Source organism: Dermacentor silvarum, chromosome 2 (genome assembly GCF_013339745.2).
Source record: "Dermacentor silvarum isolate Dsil-2018 chromosome 2, BIME_Dsil_1.4, whole genome shotgun sequence".
Lineage (NCBI taxonomy): Eukaryota > Metazoa > Arthropoda > Arachnida > Ixodida > Ixodidae > Dermacentor > Dermacentor silvarum.
This window is the reverse complement of record NC_051155.1, coordinates 250,129,175-250,149,534: the sequence shown is the minus strand read 5'-3', so window position 1 is coordinate 250,149,534 and position 20,360 is coordinate 250,129,175. Positions and strand designations below refer to the sequence as shown.

Here is a 20,360-nt window from a genome sequence, read left to right as displayed (position 1 = left end):
TTGCTTCGTTTTATTTTCGTCTCCTTTAATAGAAAATACATAGATACGTAACTCTAAAGACCCTAGTTTCTTAAGCTGCGCTGAAAATGCCATGCTATGCGCGCCGACGAACGACGTCTGCCACGAAGGGAGGGAACCCTCTGCACAAGCTCGTGTTTCCCCGACTGCGCGCCGACGAGCGCCCTCTGCCATGGAGGAAGGAAACCCTCTGCACAAGCTCATGTTTCCCGATATATTGCCAGATGGCGTCCATGTCTCACGCAGCGCCTCCTAAATTTTATCAATGCCAGCCAGATGCGGCCGATTCCGCCTCCTCAATTTTATCAATGCCAGCCAGATGCGGCCGATTCAACATAAAGGAAGCGCTGTCTGAGGCAGGGCAAAACATAAATGGCCGCTTGATGAAATACAACCCACTCTACAAGACATGCCCAGACAACGCAGGGAAAAGACCGACGACCAAATTAAATTGCAGCGGAGAAGCGCCGGCGTGCCGACGCTCGTCGTCTCAAGCGTGCCCAGGAAACGTCCGAGCAACGAGCCGAGCGGCTAGCGCAAGATCGTGAGTCGAGGCGCACCCGGAGGCAACAGGCCAGACCAGGATCAGACCAGCACTCATGTAGTACGGCCGGCAGAAGATATCGTCTTTCGACGACATTTGCAGCGAAGCACGCAGATACGCGGCCATTTTTTCTTCCCCATTTTTTCAGCCTCCTGCGACGGCTTTAGCCTGCCGCGTGTTCCCGATCGTCTTGAGGGCGTGTGACATTATCTGGTCGGGCTTGTTGAGAAAGGTCTTTGGGAACTAATGTGTAAGCTCAAAGCATGCCAGACCTCGTGCCACAGCACGGGCCGTGGTCTAAGAGGGCCGGCACCACCGCAGGCGTCCGGCACCAAGTCGACGGAAGCCTCGGAGGCACAGCGCACGGACCAGGCCGTGCTGTTGCGCCGGATCTGCGAGTCCAAGATGGGGCCCCGCACTGGTGGCACTGGGAACAAGTTGTTGCGCGAGGAGCCGTTCCTGCACAGAACAGTGAAACCGCTGCGATGTGTTGCGCTTCAATCGCACGATTAAATCGCCAGCTAGCCCAGCGGTGAACCGTTCTTCGTCGCAATCAGACTGCCCGCGATGACAGTGTCGTTGAGACACCCTGTCACATCAACAGCAAGAACAAACGCTCTCAAAGCACAGCCACAAGCAGACGCGCGCAGTCGAGGCACTAGGCTCGCAACTTGATAAGGACTACAATGACACCAACACACGAAAACGCAGAAAATTTTCTGTTCAGAGGCCGTATTTTCTGATCCTTATTTTCCATTGTTACCATCCATCGAGCCAATCGGCCGATCTCGTCGATAACGACAGTGCGGCGGCGTCCGAGACACGTGGTCCGAAGCCTCTGGTGAAGGGCGAAAAGAATTAGATGCACAGAAGGAAATCCAGTATACAGTGCCAGCCGTCGTCGTCCGCTTTCGACGATTTTCGTTCAAGCAGCAAACGACGAGGAACTACGCACAATCACGTTGGCTTGAAGCCTTGAGTTACAATATTTTATATCAACCGCTTGCGGTTTAACTTCCCGAAGCTGCACAGTTCATGGTTACACACACACACACACACACACTATATATATATATATATATATATATATATATATATATATATATATATATATATATATATATATGAGGCGCCATAGTGGAAGATGGCTCCGGATTAATTTTGAGCACCTCGCGGTTCTTTAAAATGAACCTAAATATAAGTATACTTATATTTAGGTTCACTTGTATGCACGAGTGTTCTTGCATTTTGCCTTGATCAAAATGCGACTTCGGCGACCTTGAGTCCGACCCTCGACCTCGTGCTCAGCAGCAGTAAGCCATAATCGCTAGAGTAAAAAAAAAAAAAAAAAAAAAAAAGTTCCTTAGTCTTGAAGCAACTAGGCTCGTTATTAAGGTGTATAGTGTCTGGCGTGAGTGCGCTTTTGCTAAGATTCCCGACGTGCCCCCAGACTACCGCCCGTAGTTCAACTGCGCACGCATCCTACGTATGTATGTACTACCTTCCCGTGACGGTGCTCAGGCACTGTTCGAGCTTCCCGAGTCCGGCGATCAGGTGCAGCTTGGTTCCTCGGCCGGCTGGGCAGCAGGTGATGGAGACGCGGGAACCTCGCAGGAAGTACATGCCCAGGTAGTAGTACGAGGCCACCCTCACGTGCACTCGCCGATTCTGCGCACGACAGTTTTTTTTTTTTTTTTTTTTTTTATGCATGCGGTACACAAGCTGAAGGACACGACGTGAATATTAAGGAGAGCTGTATTGCAAATTACGCTCCCCGAAATAAAGTCAGCTTTGCTCATAGAATACCCATCAACTTAGAATAGACACACGTGGGCTAAATAACAAGAACGTAGACAGAACGCTGCTCTTTTACTTCGTGCGCGTATTCTGCACTGATAGCTATGACGGATTTCCCATTCCAATTCGCCCAAATCGACACAGCAAGGTCTTAGGAAAGGCAAAAGACCGATAGTGACGCCACCTTCAAGTTCCCGTGCAAGTTCCTGGTGACGTCACAGATTTTCAGCGTCTACACGTGACTAGTTAATAGTATACGAATAAAAATAAATGAATTACATTCTAAAGCAACAAAAGGCTGTTTCTGAACAACACACACCTCTGCCACGCGACCGGCTTCCCACGCACTTTTTCCCCACTTTGACACTGCGAATGCTAACGCATTAAAAACTGCCCATGCTTATGAACATGCCTTGAATTTCGTTAACAGCATGATCATTTGAGCTGGTTGGTACATCCTGAAAATAAGAGCTTTTTTCACCGCCACACACGAGACGGCAAAAACCACTCTTACTGCTGTGTCCTTAGTCGCGCTGTTTAAAACTGTTGTTCACAGTTGAATTCTGCTGTCACACTGACGTAGCGGCGCGGAATTCGATTATTTTCTTTAATATATGATAAATGCTGGTGCCCAATGGTTGCGAGGCTACTCCTTTTCGGCCGCAAAGGAGATCGGCGAACTCCTTTTCCAGAAAAGACCGCTTCTGAAAAAGAGATCGCTCCCTGTCGTGTGTCTGCGGGCGAAACTCTTTTTCGGGAGAAGTCTTTTTCCTCAAAAGACTTTCGAGTGCCCGTGTGACAGGGGTATTAGCTATGATATCTGTTCCCGCTGACTTGCCATACTTGGTGCTCGCTCATATAGTCATCCATAGTAGGTTTTTGTCGCTGTATTTCTCGCAGTGTTCATAGAGGCAGTACAGAACAAGCATTTGCTTGGCAAATGTCGACCCGGTCGATCCTAAGGGAGCTTGATGCCATTCTTCGAAGCCTCGTTGAGGTTAGCGACGGCAGAACTGACGAATACGGCGAGGTAGCGTTTTGTGACCATTATTATTCGGTTCTGCTGCCATCCGTCGACCTGCATGAGTGGCCGATTCCGACGATAACATCGAGGCGAGTGTCGTTGACGAAATAAGAGTATTAAAAAAACGCACAAACATTTGTCCCCTTGCTGTACCTTGGATTGTTGCAGAATAGGACAATGTCGTCTGCAAACCGAAGGTTGCTGACATATTCGCCGTCGATCCTCACCCCTAAGCCCTCCCAGTCTAAGAGCTTGAATACTTACTAAGCATGCAGCGAATAGCATTGGGGAGATTGTATCTATTTAGCAACATTGGGGACGAATTACAATAAATGACTCAGGACCTTAACCGAGAATGTGTACGAGTGGGGTTGAAGATCAATATGCAGAAGACGAAGATAATGTTCAATAGCCTGGCAAGGGAACAAGAATGCAGGATCGCCAGCCAGCCTCTGGAGTCTGTAAATGAGTACGTTTATCTAGGTCGGTTACTCACAGGGGACCCTGATCACGAGAAGGAAATTTACAGAAGAATAAAATTGGGTTGGAGTGCATACGGCAGGCATCGCCAAATCCTGACTGGGAGCTTACCACTGTCGTTGAAAATAAAAGTGTACAATCATTGCATTCTACCGGTGCTAACATATGGGGAAGAAACTTGGAGGTTAACAAAGAAGCTCGAGAACAAGGACCGCAAAAAGAGCGATGGAACGAAAACATGTTAGGCCTAACGTTAAGAGACAGGGAAAGAGCGGTGTGGATCAGAGAACAAACGGAGATCGCCGATATTATAGTTAACATTAAGAGGAAAAAAATGGAGCTAGGCAGGCTTGTAATGCGTAGGATTGCCAACCGGTGGACCATTAGAGTTACGAAATGGATACGAAGAGAAGGGAAGCGCAGTCGAGGGACGTCAGGAAACTAGGCGGGCTGATGAAGTTAAGAAATTTGCAGGTGCAAGTTGGAGTCAGCTAGCGCAAGACAGGGGTAATTGGAGATAGTAGGGAGAGGCCTTCGTCCTGCAGTGGACATAAAATATAGACTGATGATGATACATTGGGATATAAGAGTACTGTGATGAAGAAGACGTACAACATGCTCTGAAGATGATGCACACCACCAACAGCAGCAGCATCGTGATCGCTCCGCGAAAGACGACGCCGAAGTTACGGTTCAGAGCGCTGCCCGACGTAACTGGTAAATTATTCTTTAAAAAATGCCTGGATACCCTCAGAATGGAAAATTGCTAAGGTAATTCCGATACTCAAAAAACATGGAGGTGGATATTATTTAGATAATATTAGACCAATTTCTCTCACATCCAACTTGGTTAAACTAATAGAAAGAATTTTGAATAGCCGAATGACGACATACATAGCTGAAAACTCAATACTTAGCCCCAGTCAAATTGGCTTTATATCAGGGTGCTCGATATGGTGTGCGCACATAGATCTAGAGAGTCGAGTACTACTTGCACGTCGTAGGCGAGAATATTCAGCATTGGTGACTTTAGATCTAGCTAAAGCTTATGATTCAGTGGAACATGGACTTCTGATAAAGCAGCTAGAGATGTACAGGTTTCCGAAATACATCACGGCGTGGATTGCAGAATTTTTAAGGGAAAGAGAATATTATTGTTTTCAAAGCGGATGTTCATCGTCAAGGTATAGACAGAAACGCGGAGTACCACAAGGATCAGTGTTATCTCCTGTTTTATTTAATATATTTTTAAGCTCCATCCCTTCGCTCCATGACATTCATGTATACGTTTATGCCGATGACATCGCTTTTTTCGCGTCCAATGATGATCTAAATGCACTGTATCAATCGTTACAAAATTACTTATGCATGCTTGAAACCTGGATTGCTAATATACATATGTCTCTGAACGTTAGAAAAAGTGCACTTCTTGTCTTTCCTTTAGATGTTCCCATTAATATTTCATTGGTGTATCGTCAAGAGTTCATTCCCCAAGTGAATTGCCTTAAATACCTGGGAATCACGTATGATGGGTCACTAAACTGGAGAAGCCACATTGAAAGAGTTGCGTCTAAGGCAACTCGTGCCGTGGGATGGCTACGTAAGATCAGTCATCAACGATATGGGCTGCGAAGGCATACATTAATTATGATATATAAAATGTATGTCCGACCGATCATGGAATTTGGAAGTGTATTGTTTTCTGGTAGCCCAGCTTGTAAAATTCAACCTCTGATAATATTAGAAAGGGAAGCTCTGCGATTGTGCCTTGGACTCCCTAAGTTTGTTGCCAACACCGTGCTGTATATGGAAGCACGAATGCCAAGCTTAAAAAGCAGATTGAGGATGCTTACAGTCCAAACGTATTTAAGAATTTACGAATCTCCTCAAAGAAGACCTATGTATATTTTCATTAACGAACCAAGTTTATTCTTTAATAGTCATTGGTCGCGATTACACACCCCTCAGATCGTATTCGTACAGGCACTGCTATCACCATTGAATGTACAAATTCAACGCATTCAACCAACAAGTCAATCAAAAATAAGCCTCCAGATATAATTTGAGGATATTTTCCCCTCAAATGCTAAACTAATGCCATACCAATATTTAAATGATCAGTTACAAGATTACCTCTCTCACCTGGAAACAAACAATATCATAGCCACTGATGCTTCACAGTCCGAAGAGAAGGCTGGCGTAGGCATTTTCTCTCCTTCTCTATTCGCCTTCCAGATTACACACCCATTTTCATAGCAGAATTATTGGCCATTGTCCTAGCGCTACGTAAACTTCCTGCAAATCAATCAACAGCTGTCGTAGTTACAGATTCTCTATCGGTATGTATGTCGCTTTCCACGGAAACGAATGCAGCTCTCCTTAGCTTGTTTCACAATTTAGTCCCTAAAAGTTTACAAAAAATTAACTTGCTGTGGGTTCCTGGACACCGCGGTTTATATCTAAACGAAATGGCAGATTTATTAGCAAGAACGTCTCTAAGTGGGCCTTTGATCCCTGTTTTACCGGATACTTCTTACGTCACTGCATCGAGATATAGAAAATTTTGTTTGCAAAATGATTTAAGCAACTTACCGCTGAAACCATCTACAGACTTTCAGCATCTAGGTTTTTGCTGGAATAAACAGTGGTGCTCTTCTCGGCAGTTGGAAGTTACTTACACCAGACTACGCTGTCGCATCCCGCAATTGAATTCTTATTTACATAGAGCTGGTCTCACGATGTCCCCTCTATGTCACAACTGTAAGGAAATTGAATCAATAGAACATTACTTTTTATCATGCAGACGATATTCACGCCACAGAAAGTTATTACTGGAAGCTCCACTTTACAAAATTGGATTAGGTTTAAACATACCAGTATTGTTATCATTGGGGGCTTCAGCACTAGGCTATAGTCACAGAGACGTGTGTTGCGCAGTATTTAATTTCTTAACTGAAACAAAACGATTACCCTGCTAATTATTGTATTTGTATTCTACACATCAGATGCATTCATATCACCTAAATTGATTTCTCCAAATTGTTTTGTTAATATTACCTCCCTCTGATTGTAACAATTCTTCACTTTCACCTTTTTCAGTCAGTCTGACTGCTCGCTCGCGTGCTAATCTAGTTAGTGCGACATCTGTCTTTTTTGTCTTGTACTTGGCATTTCTTGTTTTCTTGTTTTAAAATATGAATTTTCTTTAGCATTCCCACTGCCGCCCGATTCTTGGCCTATCCCCCTTAGTGGGTGCGAGCCATAACGGAGGTGCATCATCATCGTCATCATCATCAACTGCTTAGCCGCCCGTTCCGTGCCAGTACATCTGAAGGATCCAGATCTATACGCCAGTTCCAATAAACCTCATTTCAATTGGTGGAGGCACGAGGTACGACCTGCCAAGCTTCCATCCTGGAACTCCGCACCCGTACGCTTCGTCCCGCTATGCCCGAAGACACAACCACGCCCTCAGCGTACACGGCCCCTCCGTCCACTGCCCCTCCACCCGTCATCTGCTCCGGGGTGCCTTACCTGAGGGATCCGGTGGTCTTCAGCGGCACCGACGACAGTGATGTGGAGGACTGGCTATCGACTTACGATAGGGTAAGCGTCCACAACCGATGGGATGACACCGCTAAACTGAACAATGTCCTCTTCTACCTTTCAAATGTGGCTTAAAAACCACGAGACAGGTTTCTCCACCTGGCCTGCCTTCAAGGCCGCCCTCATAGATGTGTTCGGAAGCTCCGCCATGAGCCAGTTGCGCGCCGAACAGCGTTTGCGCCAACGCGCTCAGCAGCCGGACGAGTCGTTCACAAGCTATATTGAGGACGTTCTCGAGCTCTCGAAGCGCGTCAATGCCTCGATGCCCGAATCTGAAAGACTCAAGCACATCATGAAAGGCACTGACGATGACGTCTTTCAGATGCTGCTTGCAAAAAAACCCGACCATCGTAGCGGAACTCGTCAAACTGTGTCAAAACTACGACGAACTCCGGAAACAGCGGGCCTTGACTTGTCGCCTGGTACCAACGACGACAGCCTCGCAGGCCTGACCGTCCACTCGGAGCAGTCAACACTGCTGCCGCAGCTCCAGGCGTTCATACGCGAGGAAGTAGCTCGGCAGCTCTCACTGGTGCAGTTTGCCCAGCAACAGCCGCGTCCTACTCCTTACCTATCACCTGGAAGCAGAAATTGCCGACGCTGTGCCAGTGTCCTCTCAGCCGCATCCGGTAGTTGCTCCTCTCACGCACGCCGACGTCGTCGCACGGCCTCGAACGCAACCTGCTTTCACACCGCGTCAACCAGTGCACGCGCCGACTCCAACCCCGCGCTCCTTGCGCTGGCCCCATGGCCGCAAACCCTTGGCGTACTCGTGACGACAAACCAATTTGCTTTGCCTGTGGCCGCCCCGGACATATCGCTCGCTACTGTCGCCACCGCATGCTGTTGGCCGTCTCATATGGCTATGAACCAACGACTCGCTATGCCGACCAGCCACCGCTCCGCTACACTCCAGGATCACTTTCAAGCGCTCCTGATCGTCATGCGTCCTTCGACCGACGCTCTCCGTCACACCACGTCGGTGCTTTCTCTTCCCAATGCGTCGTCGGCCCATGCCTTCAGAAGAGGAAAACTAAACGCCGCAGTCCGTGAGCCAAGAACTGCGTCGCCATCACAGCGTCCAAGTCCTTACAATTATCCGTCGAACGTAATTGCGGTTTCTGTCGAGGGAGTATCAACTCTTGCCCTTGTGGACACTGGTGCCGCCGTTGGTGTTATAAATGAAAGACTGTCGCTCCATCCGGAAAGTGACGACGCCAGTTGCTGGTGCAGCCCATGTTCAGCCGTTAGCAGCTTGTACGGCCCGAGTTCTAATTGAGGACATGATGTACATTATTGAGTTCGTTGTGCTGCCATCCTGCTCTCACGACATCATTCCTGGATGGGATTTCTTCTCACGACACAAAGCCGTCATCGACTGCGAGCGGGCCGAAGTCGAACTTTCTTCTTTGTGCGATCTCCATTCAGATGATTCTCCCGAACATCACCCTAAATTAGTCGTTGCTGAGGAGACCGACATTCCTCCGCAGGCCGCTGGAATGTCGGTGTCCTGTGTCCTGTGGAAGCATCTTTGACGCCACTGTGTTGTTCGCCCTTTCTGAGACATTCATCGCAAAAAATACTGTACTGCTTCCCTTCGCGACCCTGGATTTCTCGGCTGGTTTCAGCCATATTTTCGTATGCAACATTTTGTCCGCTCCGCTCACATTGCTCCGTGGCCAGTGTCTCGGCCATGTCAAAGCCATTCAGTCCCTGCACATCGATGATGATGATGATGATATTTGGTGTTCTGTGGCGCAAGGGCCAAGTGTGGCCAAAGAGTGCCAAGACAATGAATGGTATGTTTGCCATGATCAGTGAGTTCCGATGACAGGATGCAATGTGGCTGCAAAGGGGCCTAAGAACAATTCGCGGTATAGAAGCGTAAAACATATATCGAGTAGAATTATGGCAGTGACGTGTGGAATGATCTATGGGTAGTGAATGGATGAGAAATGGTCATGATACTTAGAGTATTAAGATTATAAAAGTAGCACGACACCTACCAGAGGCCTTTGTAGACAAAGACCAGGAGGCACGTGCTTTCTTTAATAAAATACCGCAGCAGCGGCCTCTCCAGAGAGGCCGTGCTACAAGTCACCTGGATATATAACACGAAAGTTAGGTATATCCTTTAAAAACGTGATAACGGATTGGTATCTAAAAAGAGGTTCATTGCCCAAAAACATACAGGGATGCAATGGTGGATTCTGCCGTAATGGTAATGGAAAATGTCTTTTCCTCTGAGGCTCCAGTTCAGGGCATTGCAGGAGGACGTGAAGTACACTGAGTGGCTCGCCACATTCATCACAGACAGGCGGATCGCCACCGAACAATAAGTATGCGTGTGTACTGTATGTGTGTCCTATTCTGAGTCTGCAAAGTGTAACCTGTGTGCGGCGTGTCTTCGATTCTGGTGGCCAATGAGCGAGATGAGGCTTGATAGTGTGTAATTTGTTGCTCGTTTCTCTGTCCCACAGACGTTTCCAGTAGACCCTGACCTTTTTCTTGAGAAAGGGTTTTAGGTCCATTACAGGGACAGCTATGGGTGAAGTGGCAGCGTCTATGCGAACGGATGTGGCTAGCTTGTCGGCCAACTCATTCCCTTCGATCTCGCGGTGCCTTGGCACCCAGCAGAGCACAATTTGCTGCTTCGATACATACGTGGTGCAAATGGTGGAATAAAGAGCTATAATTACGGGGCTTCTGTGCCCTACTTCTAGAGTTTTTAAACATTTCAATACTCTCAAAGAGTCAGTATAAATGACTGCCTTGGGTATGTCTAACTGTTTGATGTGTTTAACCGCCGCCAGGGTGGCGTAGGCCTCCGCTTTAAAGATGGTTGTGTTTGGGTGTAGAGCTCCCGCAGCCGAAAAGGATGGACCGACCGCCACGTAATACACGCCAGCGAGCGACTTTGAAGCGTCAGTAAAATATTCCGGGCAAGAGTACTTGTGCTGCAATTCGAGGAAGTGCATACGGATATGTACGACCGGCGCATGCTTTGTAACCTCAATGAAGGACAGATCACAGTCAATCAGCTGCCACTGCCATGGCGGCAGCTGTACAGGAGGGGGCAGGGGCGTAGCCAGAAATTTTTTTCGGGGGGGGGGGGGGGGGTTCACCGGCCCGACCGGGGGGGGGGGGGGGGGGGGAGGGAGGGCAAGCTTCTGCTTTTCTCTACGTCACGTGATCGATAATAAATATCGGTAGTTTAAGCAGACTCTACACATGTATATCAAAGACATGGGACCGCCCCCCCCCCCCCCCCTCGCATGTGTTTGTGCTTGTGAAAAATTAAGTAAAAAGTAAAGTAAGCTCAGTAAATACAGTAAGTACGACATGTACAGTGGGCGTTTGGAGCAACGGTCTCTCATCGCGCCACTGAATGGACCAGTCTTCGAAAACGCATCATTGAGACGACCCGTGCGATCGGAGCAGACATCATCAATTGTTAATTTCCGTTAAGCGTAGATGGTGTCGTCCTTGTCGGGGCGAAGTGCGTTTCACAACTCAAGGATGGCTATACGCGTGAAAATGCACGTGTGACCAGGCTATACCTACTCCCATAGCAATAGCTTGTTCGCTGCGTCTTTGCGCTAGAAAACTTAAATATGCGCAAAAACGCGTAAGGCTTTTTTTTTTTTTTTCGAAGCTTTCGTCGCCCTGCTCCCTCATACGAGAGGGTTGCATTTCCTGCAGCTAGTGCATGGGCCGCTGTGTCTCCCGCTGTGTGCGAGCGTGCAGCCGTCATTTGCCTTTACGTCAACAGATTCAGAATTGTACAGAATATTTCACCGCACAGCATAGATATGGCATGTGTACGCATTTTAAGTAGTGCGTGCAACTCATTTCTGCTTCACTTACGCCGGTGCAAACAGGAAGCGGCCTTGTACCTCACAGAATCTCGACTGATTGGTGTACTAATGATGCAGGAATGAACTCCGGTCTTGTTCAGTGCATAGTGCACATAATCAATTTCTGAGGACGCGTGAACTCCGACGAGAACTGTCAGCGCCTGCAACAAGAGTTTAAATATATGTATACGCTGTACATGCGCACAGCAGTAATTCATGCTTGTCGGCTGTCTGTTTCGTGCGTTCTGTTGCGAGTCGGTGGAATTTCACTGCTGTCATCAACCCCTTCGTGTGTACATTGCTGGTTTGGGATTGCACAACAAAACAGCAACTACCAGCCTTCCGTAATTGCTGGTTTGGGATTCAACAACACAACAGTAATTACCAGCCTTCCGTAGGGGCGCAATCGCAAACAAGAGAAGTTTCTCGCGCAGACTAAGCCTACGTTCACACTTGGGAAGCGGCAAGCGGGCGGAAAGGCCAAAGCGGCCGGAAAATTTTTTCCGCGCCTGTCCAAGTTGTTCACATTTGTTTTGCTACCGCCGCGGCCGCCGCTGCCGTTTTCGTCCAGATCCATCTCGTCTGCGTACGTTTGTCGGCGTGGTGGCGCTCATTATCGCATTATTTCGAGTGGTATGTTCATTCTTTGACCCATGTACCGTCATCAAAAGTAATCATTTTACGCAACTTCGCGTGTCATCTGCGACCTTCGGTAAATTCCTCGTTGGCGTTCCGTAATTCTCCTGACACGGGCGCGGTAGCGCTGAGTCACAGGTTGGTGACTAGGCGTGATAATATTTCTTTAATAGCTTTTATTTACAAGTTGTAATAACATTTCATCGTTTCGTATTGTCGGTGCCTCCAGGACACCAAAGAGGCAACGGGAACACCACAGCTAAAACCTGGGCTGGCCCTTGTGTTGGGGCTCGCCAAAGCCTGCGCGTCCTACGTGAGACCTACGCTCCCAATCTATCGTCGCGACGAGAAAAGCACCCCGCGACTTCTGCAGCATACCGTACACGTGCGAGGAGAATTATGGAGCGCCAACGAGGAATCTGCCTAACTATTGTCTGCCGTGGAAGTGGAAGAAGAAATGGCTTTTATACTTCTACCTACTTGTTTTCTAGAAATGGACAATGAATTAATTAAATTATGGATTTTTACGTGCCAAAACCAGTTCTGATTATGAGGCACGCCGTAGTGAGGGACTCCGGAAATTTGGACCACCCGGGGTTCTTTAACGTGCACCTAAATATAAGTACACTGGTGTTTTCGCATTTTGCCCCCATCGAAATGCGGCCGCCGTGGCCGGGATTCGATCCCGCGACCTCGTGCTCAGCAGCCCAACACCATAGCCACTGAGCAACCACGGCGGGTGGGCAATGAATAAACGGAAGACGCGGACACCTCGGAAACGGCGGTGGTGGGTTCACCTGGCTTTGCAAAAGCGCGAGCGAGTATTGCTGACAGCAAGTTTTAGTGCCACTCTTGTCGTAGAGCAAGGGCGGGTTCTTGATCGCGTCGATCAGTATTACAGCCTACACTTTTGGTGCCTTGTTCAATTTTACGACCGGTTGTTTACATGCTAGTGTAGCTTCCAGTGAAGCAGAACGACTTTCCGCCGCGTTTCCGCTTCGCCATGGCGAAAAAATCGGCCCGAGACCGATTTGGCTCGCAGCCTGTTTTTCTGCCTGTTTTGCCGCCTATGCGGGCGGATTTTTGCGAGATTTTGCCGCTTCCGACAGCTTCGAGACCAAGTGTGAACGTAGCCTAAGATGCTGCGGGAGCGGCCTAACCGGCACCTGAAGGGAAGCGGCTGAAATGTATACCGGAGATTTCGACCACCTGGGGTCTTTAACGTGCACCTAAATCTAAGTAAACGGGCCTCGAGCGCTTTCGCCATCATCTAAAATGCGGCTGCCACATTTGTTTCTTCATTTGTTGCGCATTTGTTGCTTCAGAATGCGGCCGCCACATTCTCGCCCAAAACTTCACAGAGTGTGAAAGCCTTGACAAACACCGTGACAGTTTTTTCCATATGCAGACATGATTCGCTGTAAATTACCAATCCAAACGGAAGCGCCCAGGAATGAAATTGTGATAGTAGCACCGGTTTCATGAATTGTGTCAGCGCGAAGCGACGAGAACAAACGGTGGGGAAGTGGGGGGGGGGGGGCTGAACTCCCCCCCCCCCCCCCTGGCTACGCCCCTGGGAGGGGGCATGACATCGTGCTCGTGGAGCGACACATCCATTTCTTCGGCAAGACTTCTTACTCGCAGTGCGTAGGGCCTTCTCACGGGGGGGGGGGGGGGGGGGGGGGGGAGGGGGCGGTCCTGAAAGGTTTGGGCACTGGACAGATCATTTATGGTTGTGTAGGTAGGGTGCGTATTGTTTGAGTTCACCTTTAGGAAATATGCAAAGGATAAGTACGTTCTCTGCAGATGGAGCGACCATTCATTTGATTCAGCGTAGAGGCTTTCTACGGGGCTTGTTCTGAACGCACCCGTAGAAAGGCGGATACCCAGATGGTGGACAGGGTCCAACATCTTCAAGGCGTTCAGCGTCGCCGAGTGATATATAATGGAACCGTAGTCTATACGGGATCGGATGAGGCTCTTATAGAGATTCAATAGACATCTTGTGTCACTACCCCACGCAGTGCGAGACAACACTTTCAAGATGTTCACTGTTTTCATGCTCTTGTTTCTTAAGTACTTTAGATGTAGGATAAATGTTAGCTTCGCGTCTAGAATTACGCCCAAGAATTTGTGTTCCGTTTTTACAGGCAGACCCTCACCCTGCATCTCGATGTTAGGATCAGGGTGCAGACCTCTTTTTCTGGAAAAGAGGACGCATGTGGACTTTTGTGGTTTAAGCCTAAACCCATTCTCATCTGCCCACTTACACAGTTTGTTCAGACCAAGCTGAACCTTCCGCTCGCAGATTGCAAGGTTACATGAGGTGAACCCTATCTGTACATCGTCGACATATACTGAATAGAATATGTTGCGTGGGATGTACAGACGCAGAGAGTTCATTTTTATGATAAAAAGGGTGCAACTAAGCACACCACCCTGTGGTACTCCAGTTTCCTGCACATATGGTACTGATAAGGCATTACCCACACGAACACGGAATCTGCGGTTGGACAGGTAACTTTCAATGATATTCAACATATTTCCACGTATTCCAAAGTGTGCGAGGTCTCTCAGTATTCCGAACCGCCACGTGGTGTCGTATGCTTTTTCCATATCGAGGAAAACAGACAGGAAGAATTGCTTGTTCACAAAAGCCTCACGAATCTGAGCCTCTATGCGTATCAGATGGTCAGTGGTGGATCGGCCATCGCGAAACCCACATTCGTATGGGTCAAGCAGCTTATTTGATTCTAGGAAGTGTATCAGACGGCGGTTTATAATCTTCTCGAACACTTTGCAGATGCAGCTTCTTAGAGCTATGGGCCGATAGCTGGATACGGACGATGGGTCCTTGCCCTGCTTTAGGATAGGGATCACTACGGCCTCTTTCCAGGCAGAGGGGATCTCGCCGGAGGTCCATATAGAGTTATAGAGACAAAGAAGGGTTTTCTTCGTTTCAGAGGACAGGTTTCTCAACATTTCGTATAGTATGCTGTCAGAGCCTGGGGCAGATTGTTTGCAACAGGTGTGTGATGCATGTAGCTCTGCAAGAGAGAAATGTAAGTTATATCGCTCGTTCCCGATGACCGAAATGTATTTTATAAATGCTGGAGAATAGTGTGATGAACTGGACACATGTTCAAAATGTGCACCCAGATGGTTCGCTCGGTCCTCCAGGCTGTCTCTCTGCGTGTGTACCAGGGGAGGCGGATGTGTTTGTCGTCCTCTTACTCTATTGACCCTGTTCCAAACCTTGGCCTCATCCGTGTACGAATTGATGCTTGATAAGAATTTTTGCCAGCTGTCTCTTCTGGCTTGTCTGCGCGTTCTCCTACCTTGGGACTTCACTGGCTGTGGGCAACCCCTAGTTCTTTGCTCTTTAGACATCTATAATGTGCAGCAGACTGTGTCATGCAGCATCGTCCAATTTTGAGCATGATGGCATTTACTGTGGTGCACAGAACTATGTGCCCTATTAATTCTCTAAACTTCTCGTTTTTCTTTAAAAGTCTTCCATCCTGACCTATTAGAGAAAAACACAAGTCATAGGCCTGTCAGGGCAGGTGTGTGTGTGCCACAAGCGCCATGAAGCCAATCTTGTGAAAACTGCAACGCGTTCTGGCTTGTCTGCGCGTTCTCCTACCTTGGGACTTGATTTTCTTGAAATTGACAAGGTTTTCAGTAATAGGAGAATCGCGAAGCTGCATCCATGCTTTGTTCTGCTGCCTACGTGCGTTCCGGCATTGTTCATTCCACCACGGGAGACGGCGTTTGCTAGAAAGTCCGCTTGTTTGGGGAATACACTTAAAAGCTGCATCAATTATGAAATTAGTAAGATATTCGACGGCACCGTCAGTTCCGAGCGATGAAATGTCAGCCCACGATAGCGTACTGGTAAGTGTTTGGAATTCCTCCCAGTCCGCTGCATCGACCTTCCACCGGGGAACGTGTGGTTGAGATTCGTATTGTCTTGGTGTTCTCAGCAGTATTGGGAAATGGTCGCTCCCGTACGGGTGTTTTATAACTTCCCATTCAAGTTCAGGAAATATGGATGGAGAAGCTATGCTGAGATCTATAGAATTAAAAGTTTTGTTTGCAAGGCAATAATATGTAGGTTCTTTTTTGTTCATCAGACACGCACCGGATGAGAAAAGAAAGCCTTCAATTAGACGGCCTCGCGCATCGATGCGACAGTCGCCCCACAGACCGCTGTGCGCATTGATATCCCCAAGAACAAGATAAGGTTCTGGCAATTCGTCTATAAAGGACTGAAATTCATGTTTGTGTAAATGGTAATGTGGGGGTATGTAAAGCGAGCAATTGGTGACGAGTTTGTTTAGGAGAACAAGTCGCACTGCCACTGCTTCAAGTGGCGTTTGCAGCTTTAAGCGTTGACACGCTATGCTTTTGTGAATTATAACGGCAACATCGCCTGAAGATGCAAGAGCATCATCGCGGTCTTTACGAAACGTAACATACTGTCGGAGAAAGTTTGTATGTTCCGATTTTAAGTGAGTTTCCAGTACACACAGCACTTTTGGATTGTGTTCGTGGAGAAGTTCTTGCACATCATCGAGGTTCCTAAGAAGGCCTCTGACGTTCCATTGTATGATTTGTGTTTCCATACTGAAAGTAAATTGGTGCTGTGTGTACTAAAAAAAAAGGAATTGTTGCCTTAGATTACAGAGCCTTTTCCAGGCCCTGTAACGCGGGATTTGTCCTTTCTGAAGCGGTCGAGGGAGCCTCGCCAGGCGCTTGGTGCGCCGTCGGGATGGGTGTAGTGTCCATTGCCTCATGTGGGGCGCCGGACACGCGCTCTTGCGAGCGAGAAATTTCGCGAGAAAGTCTCGCCGCGAAGGACGGGACCTTTGCGCCCACCAGCCCGCAGGTTGATGGGGCTGCCTTTGGGCCTGAGCTGCGCCGGCTGTTGCCAGCGGCAGCAGGGGCCGGAGAGGGTGAGGCAGCCTTGACTGCACCCACCGTGGGCGCTGCTGGCGGTCCTGCTGGTTCGCTACGCGAAGCGCAGGATGCCGCCGTGGACTGTTGTGGTGCCGGTAACCCTAGGGTAACCGGGCTTGTTTGCTGGTTGGGTGGGGTAGGCTTGGCTCCTTCCACCCCGGGGGCAAGGGCCACAAGCGACAGCTCGCTGCGTGCGGGCTGGGCAGGTGGAAGTGGCCGCTGCGACGCTGCCCCCCGACGCGCCGCATCAGCATAAAATCTGCTGTGGAAAGTGAGCACCTCTTACGGGCTTCCTTGAAAGAAATATTTTCTTTTACTCTTAGGTTGATTATGTCCTTTTCTTTTTTCCAGTTTGGACAGGAACGTGAGTGGGATGCGTGGTCACCACTGCAGTTCACACAGTGAGGAGTGCCACTACAGTTGTCGGAGGAGATGCCCTGTACTCCACACCTTGCACAAGTTATTTGGCCACGACAGCTCTGTGAGCCATGGCCGAATCTTTGGCATTGGAAGCACCGTCTAGGGTTAGGGACATATGGTCGAACAGTTAACCCAATGTATCCTGTTTCGATGGTTTCAGGCAGAACGGTAGATCCAAATGCGAGGACAAGATGTTTGGTGGAGATTTCTTTGTTGTCCCGTCTGATGATGATACGTTTAACATTGGTGACATTTTGATCTTTCCACCCTTCCAGGAGTTCTGCTTCTGATAATTCTAGGAGGTCTGCTTCTGATACGACTCCACGTGAGCTATTCATTGATCGGTGTGGTGATACAGAAATTGGTACGTTGCCGAACGTCACAAGGTTGCCGAGTTTCTCATACTGTTTCTGAGGGACCTGAGTAGCCAACCGGACACTTAACCTGGTTAACCTCTCTGCCTTTCGCCTCTTATTTTCCTTCCTTCCTTCCTTCGAGAAGAAGGTCTCCGCTAGCCATTTTGATCACTTTGTAACCTGAGCCTAAAGCTTCCGTCAAAGATTTCGCAACTATCAATGGAGAAATGGATCTGTCCGGTTTTGCAGCGTTTTCACTGTGTACAACATGGTATTTCGGATAGATTTCTTTTTGTCGGTTGGAATACAGGCTAAGTTCATCGGTGCGTCCCCTCTTTAGAGGGTGACGATCAAGTAGGCGGGGAAATTCTGGTGTTCCCATAACGGCTTGTTTTATTTCGGCGGCAATGGCGGCCACCCACCACGGAGCCCAACTAGGGGACGCTGCAGTGCTTAACGCGTAAGGCTGCAGGCGCCAACCGTACATTGCCACTATAACCTAATATATTATACCCAAGGGAGGGCACATACACAAGGTTAACCCAAGCCGCCTATGAAAATTAGGAAGTGACAGAAGAGAAGAGATGATAGGATAGTTAAAGAAAAGAGACAGTAAAGCAAAAGGTTGGAGAGGGGGATAGGAAAAGGCGACCACCGATTTCCCCCGGGTGGGTCAGTCCGGGGGTGCCGTCTACGTGAAGCCGAGGCCAAAGGGGTGTGTTTCCTCAGCCAAGGGGCCATAAAGGTCCAAGCACTCAGCATTGGCTCAACCCACAGGACCCTCTTTTCCCCGCACACGGCTAAGCCGCGCACGGTTAGACGCGGGAGGGTCCAACCCTCGTGTGCTCGGGTACGTGGTGGCGCAACTCACCAAACGCCTGCTTGCGCAGACGCCCCTGCGGGGGATCCCTAACCCCAAGACGCCGACCCCTTCCACCCAGCCGGGAACAAATTGCAATCCGTCAGTTACAGGCCCAGTTGCCTCGTGAACGCAGGCGGTGGAGGCGCTCGCGAACCGCTTGCCTCAGCTAACCCGACACCGTCCGGGCAGGCGCCTGAGGCGATGGATAGTGCCCCCTATGATTACAGGGCACCACAGCACTCCTCGCACCGATTGAGGCGCGTGTTAGCAGCTTAGAGGCCCATGTGGCATCCATAATGACCACGATTGAGGACCGATTGGCCGCCGCCCTTCCAAACCGTTGTCGACCGCATCCCGGGCATGATAGTTGCCCAGTTGCCCAAAGACACTTTCAGCACCAGCCGCCCAAACTTAAACGGTATATCTAAGTCACAAGCACCCCGAACCCCCCCCCCCCCCCCCGAGTGGCCGCGGTTGACAGACAGTCCAAAGTTTCGATCGCAACCTCGGATGTAAGCACCGGATCGAGCAGAGGAGCCCCCCTATGGACCTCTGCTCTCCTGGAGGCCCCCCAAATTTTAGCTCCCACGATGGCGGGCAACGGCTCGGATCCATTTACAATCCTACAATGGAACTGCGGGGATTTAAAGCACGTACTAAGCGGGCTACTCTCCGGCTCCACTATTCACATCTGCCCGCGGTAGTGGCTCTTCAGGAGCCGGGTGAGCACGTCGCCTACAAGGGATGCGCAAACCGCACTATGCGTGCATCGAAATTACACCGCCAATTCGGTGGATCTTGACTGCGATCAGCTTTACTCGTGTGTTATGGTGACTTTCCTCCCGCTTAGGAAGCAGGACCCGTCCATACACATCCTCAACATCTACAGTTCACCTAAACAGTGGCAGGCAGGGAGCCGCTCGTCATAGTAGGCGATTTTAATCCTCCTAGTCCCCACTGGGGGTTACCGTAAGGAGGAACGACGTGGTAGGAAACTGGCGGAACCATGGGCTCACCATCCAAACGGACCCTGCACACCCGACCCGCATTGGTAACTCCGTGACTCAAGACACATGTCCCGATCTCACACTCACCAAGAACATTAGACATGCAGAGTGGCTCAATACCGAGGAAACCCTCGGCAGTGACCACTGCATTCTTCTCATCACAATCCAAACGCACCCCCCTTCCCGTCCCCACCACCAAGCGAAACTTCCGGACTGGACCAAATTCCGTTCGGATTACACGAATACGACTTCCATAGCTCACCAGGGCTACGCCACTTGGTCTCAACACCTCGTGACGTCACTTCATCAAACCGAGCAGACGGTTCAGCTCTCAGAGGCCACGCCGGCGGTGGATGACCATCTCCTGCATCTCTGGGCGGCTCGCCATAGCCTAGCCCGCCGATGGCGCCGACAAAAGCATAATCGTCAGCTCAAAATCCAAATCGCAGCCCTCACCAGGAAGCGGACGGGTACGCGGCCCAGCTCGCCGACTCTAATTGGGTAGAACGCTGTAACACTGCCGCCAAGTAGATGTCAAACCGCAACACGTGGCGTCTCTTCAGGGCCCTCATCGACCCTAGCCAAACGCGCACAGAAACGCAAAAACATCTTCAACGCGCGTTTCACGCCTATGCGGGTGACGCGGAGAAACTAGCACGGGCTCTTAGAGATAGATATATCTGCAGCCAACAGGAACCCTCGGACTGGCGTACTCCTATGCAGGCTCGGAGAACGCCTACTTGGATAGTTGGTTTCAACTCCACGATCCGAAGGCGGCCCTGCCAAAAATG

General features: G+C 49.4%; 1 protein-coding gene across 1 annotated transcript in view; it reads right to left on the bottom strand.

Annotated features, from left to right (window-relative positions):
- The window catches only part of LOC119443122 (uncharacterized), a 28,054-nt gene that overhangs the window by 2,260 nt on the left and 5,434 nt on the right, over positions 1-20,360 (bottom strand). Inside the window, exons 2-3 of the mRNA XM_037708274.2 lie at positions 2,064-2,230; positions 835-1,021 (exon numbers count right to left, since the gene is read on the bottom strand). Coding sequence (XP_037564202.1) covers positions 835-1,021; positions 2,064-2,230 — 354 coding nt within the window. The remainder of the gene's footprint in view (positions 1-834; positions 1,022-2,063; positions 2,231-20,360) is intronic.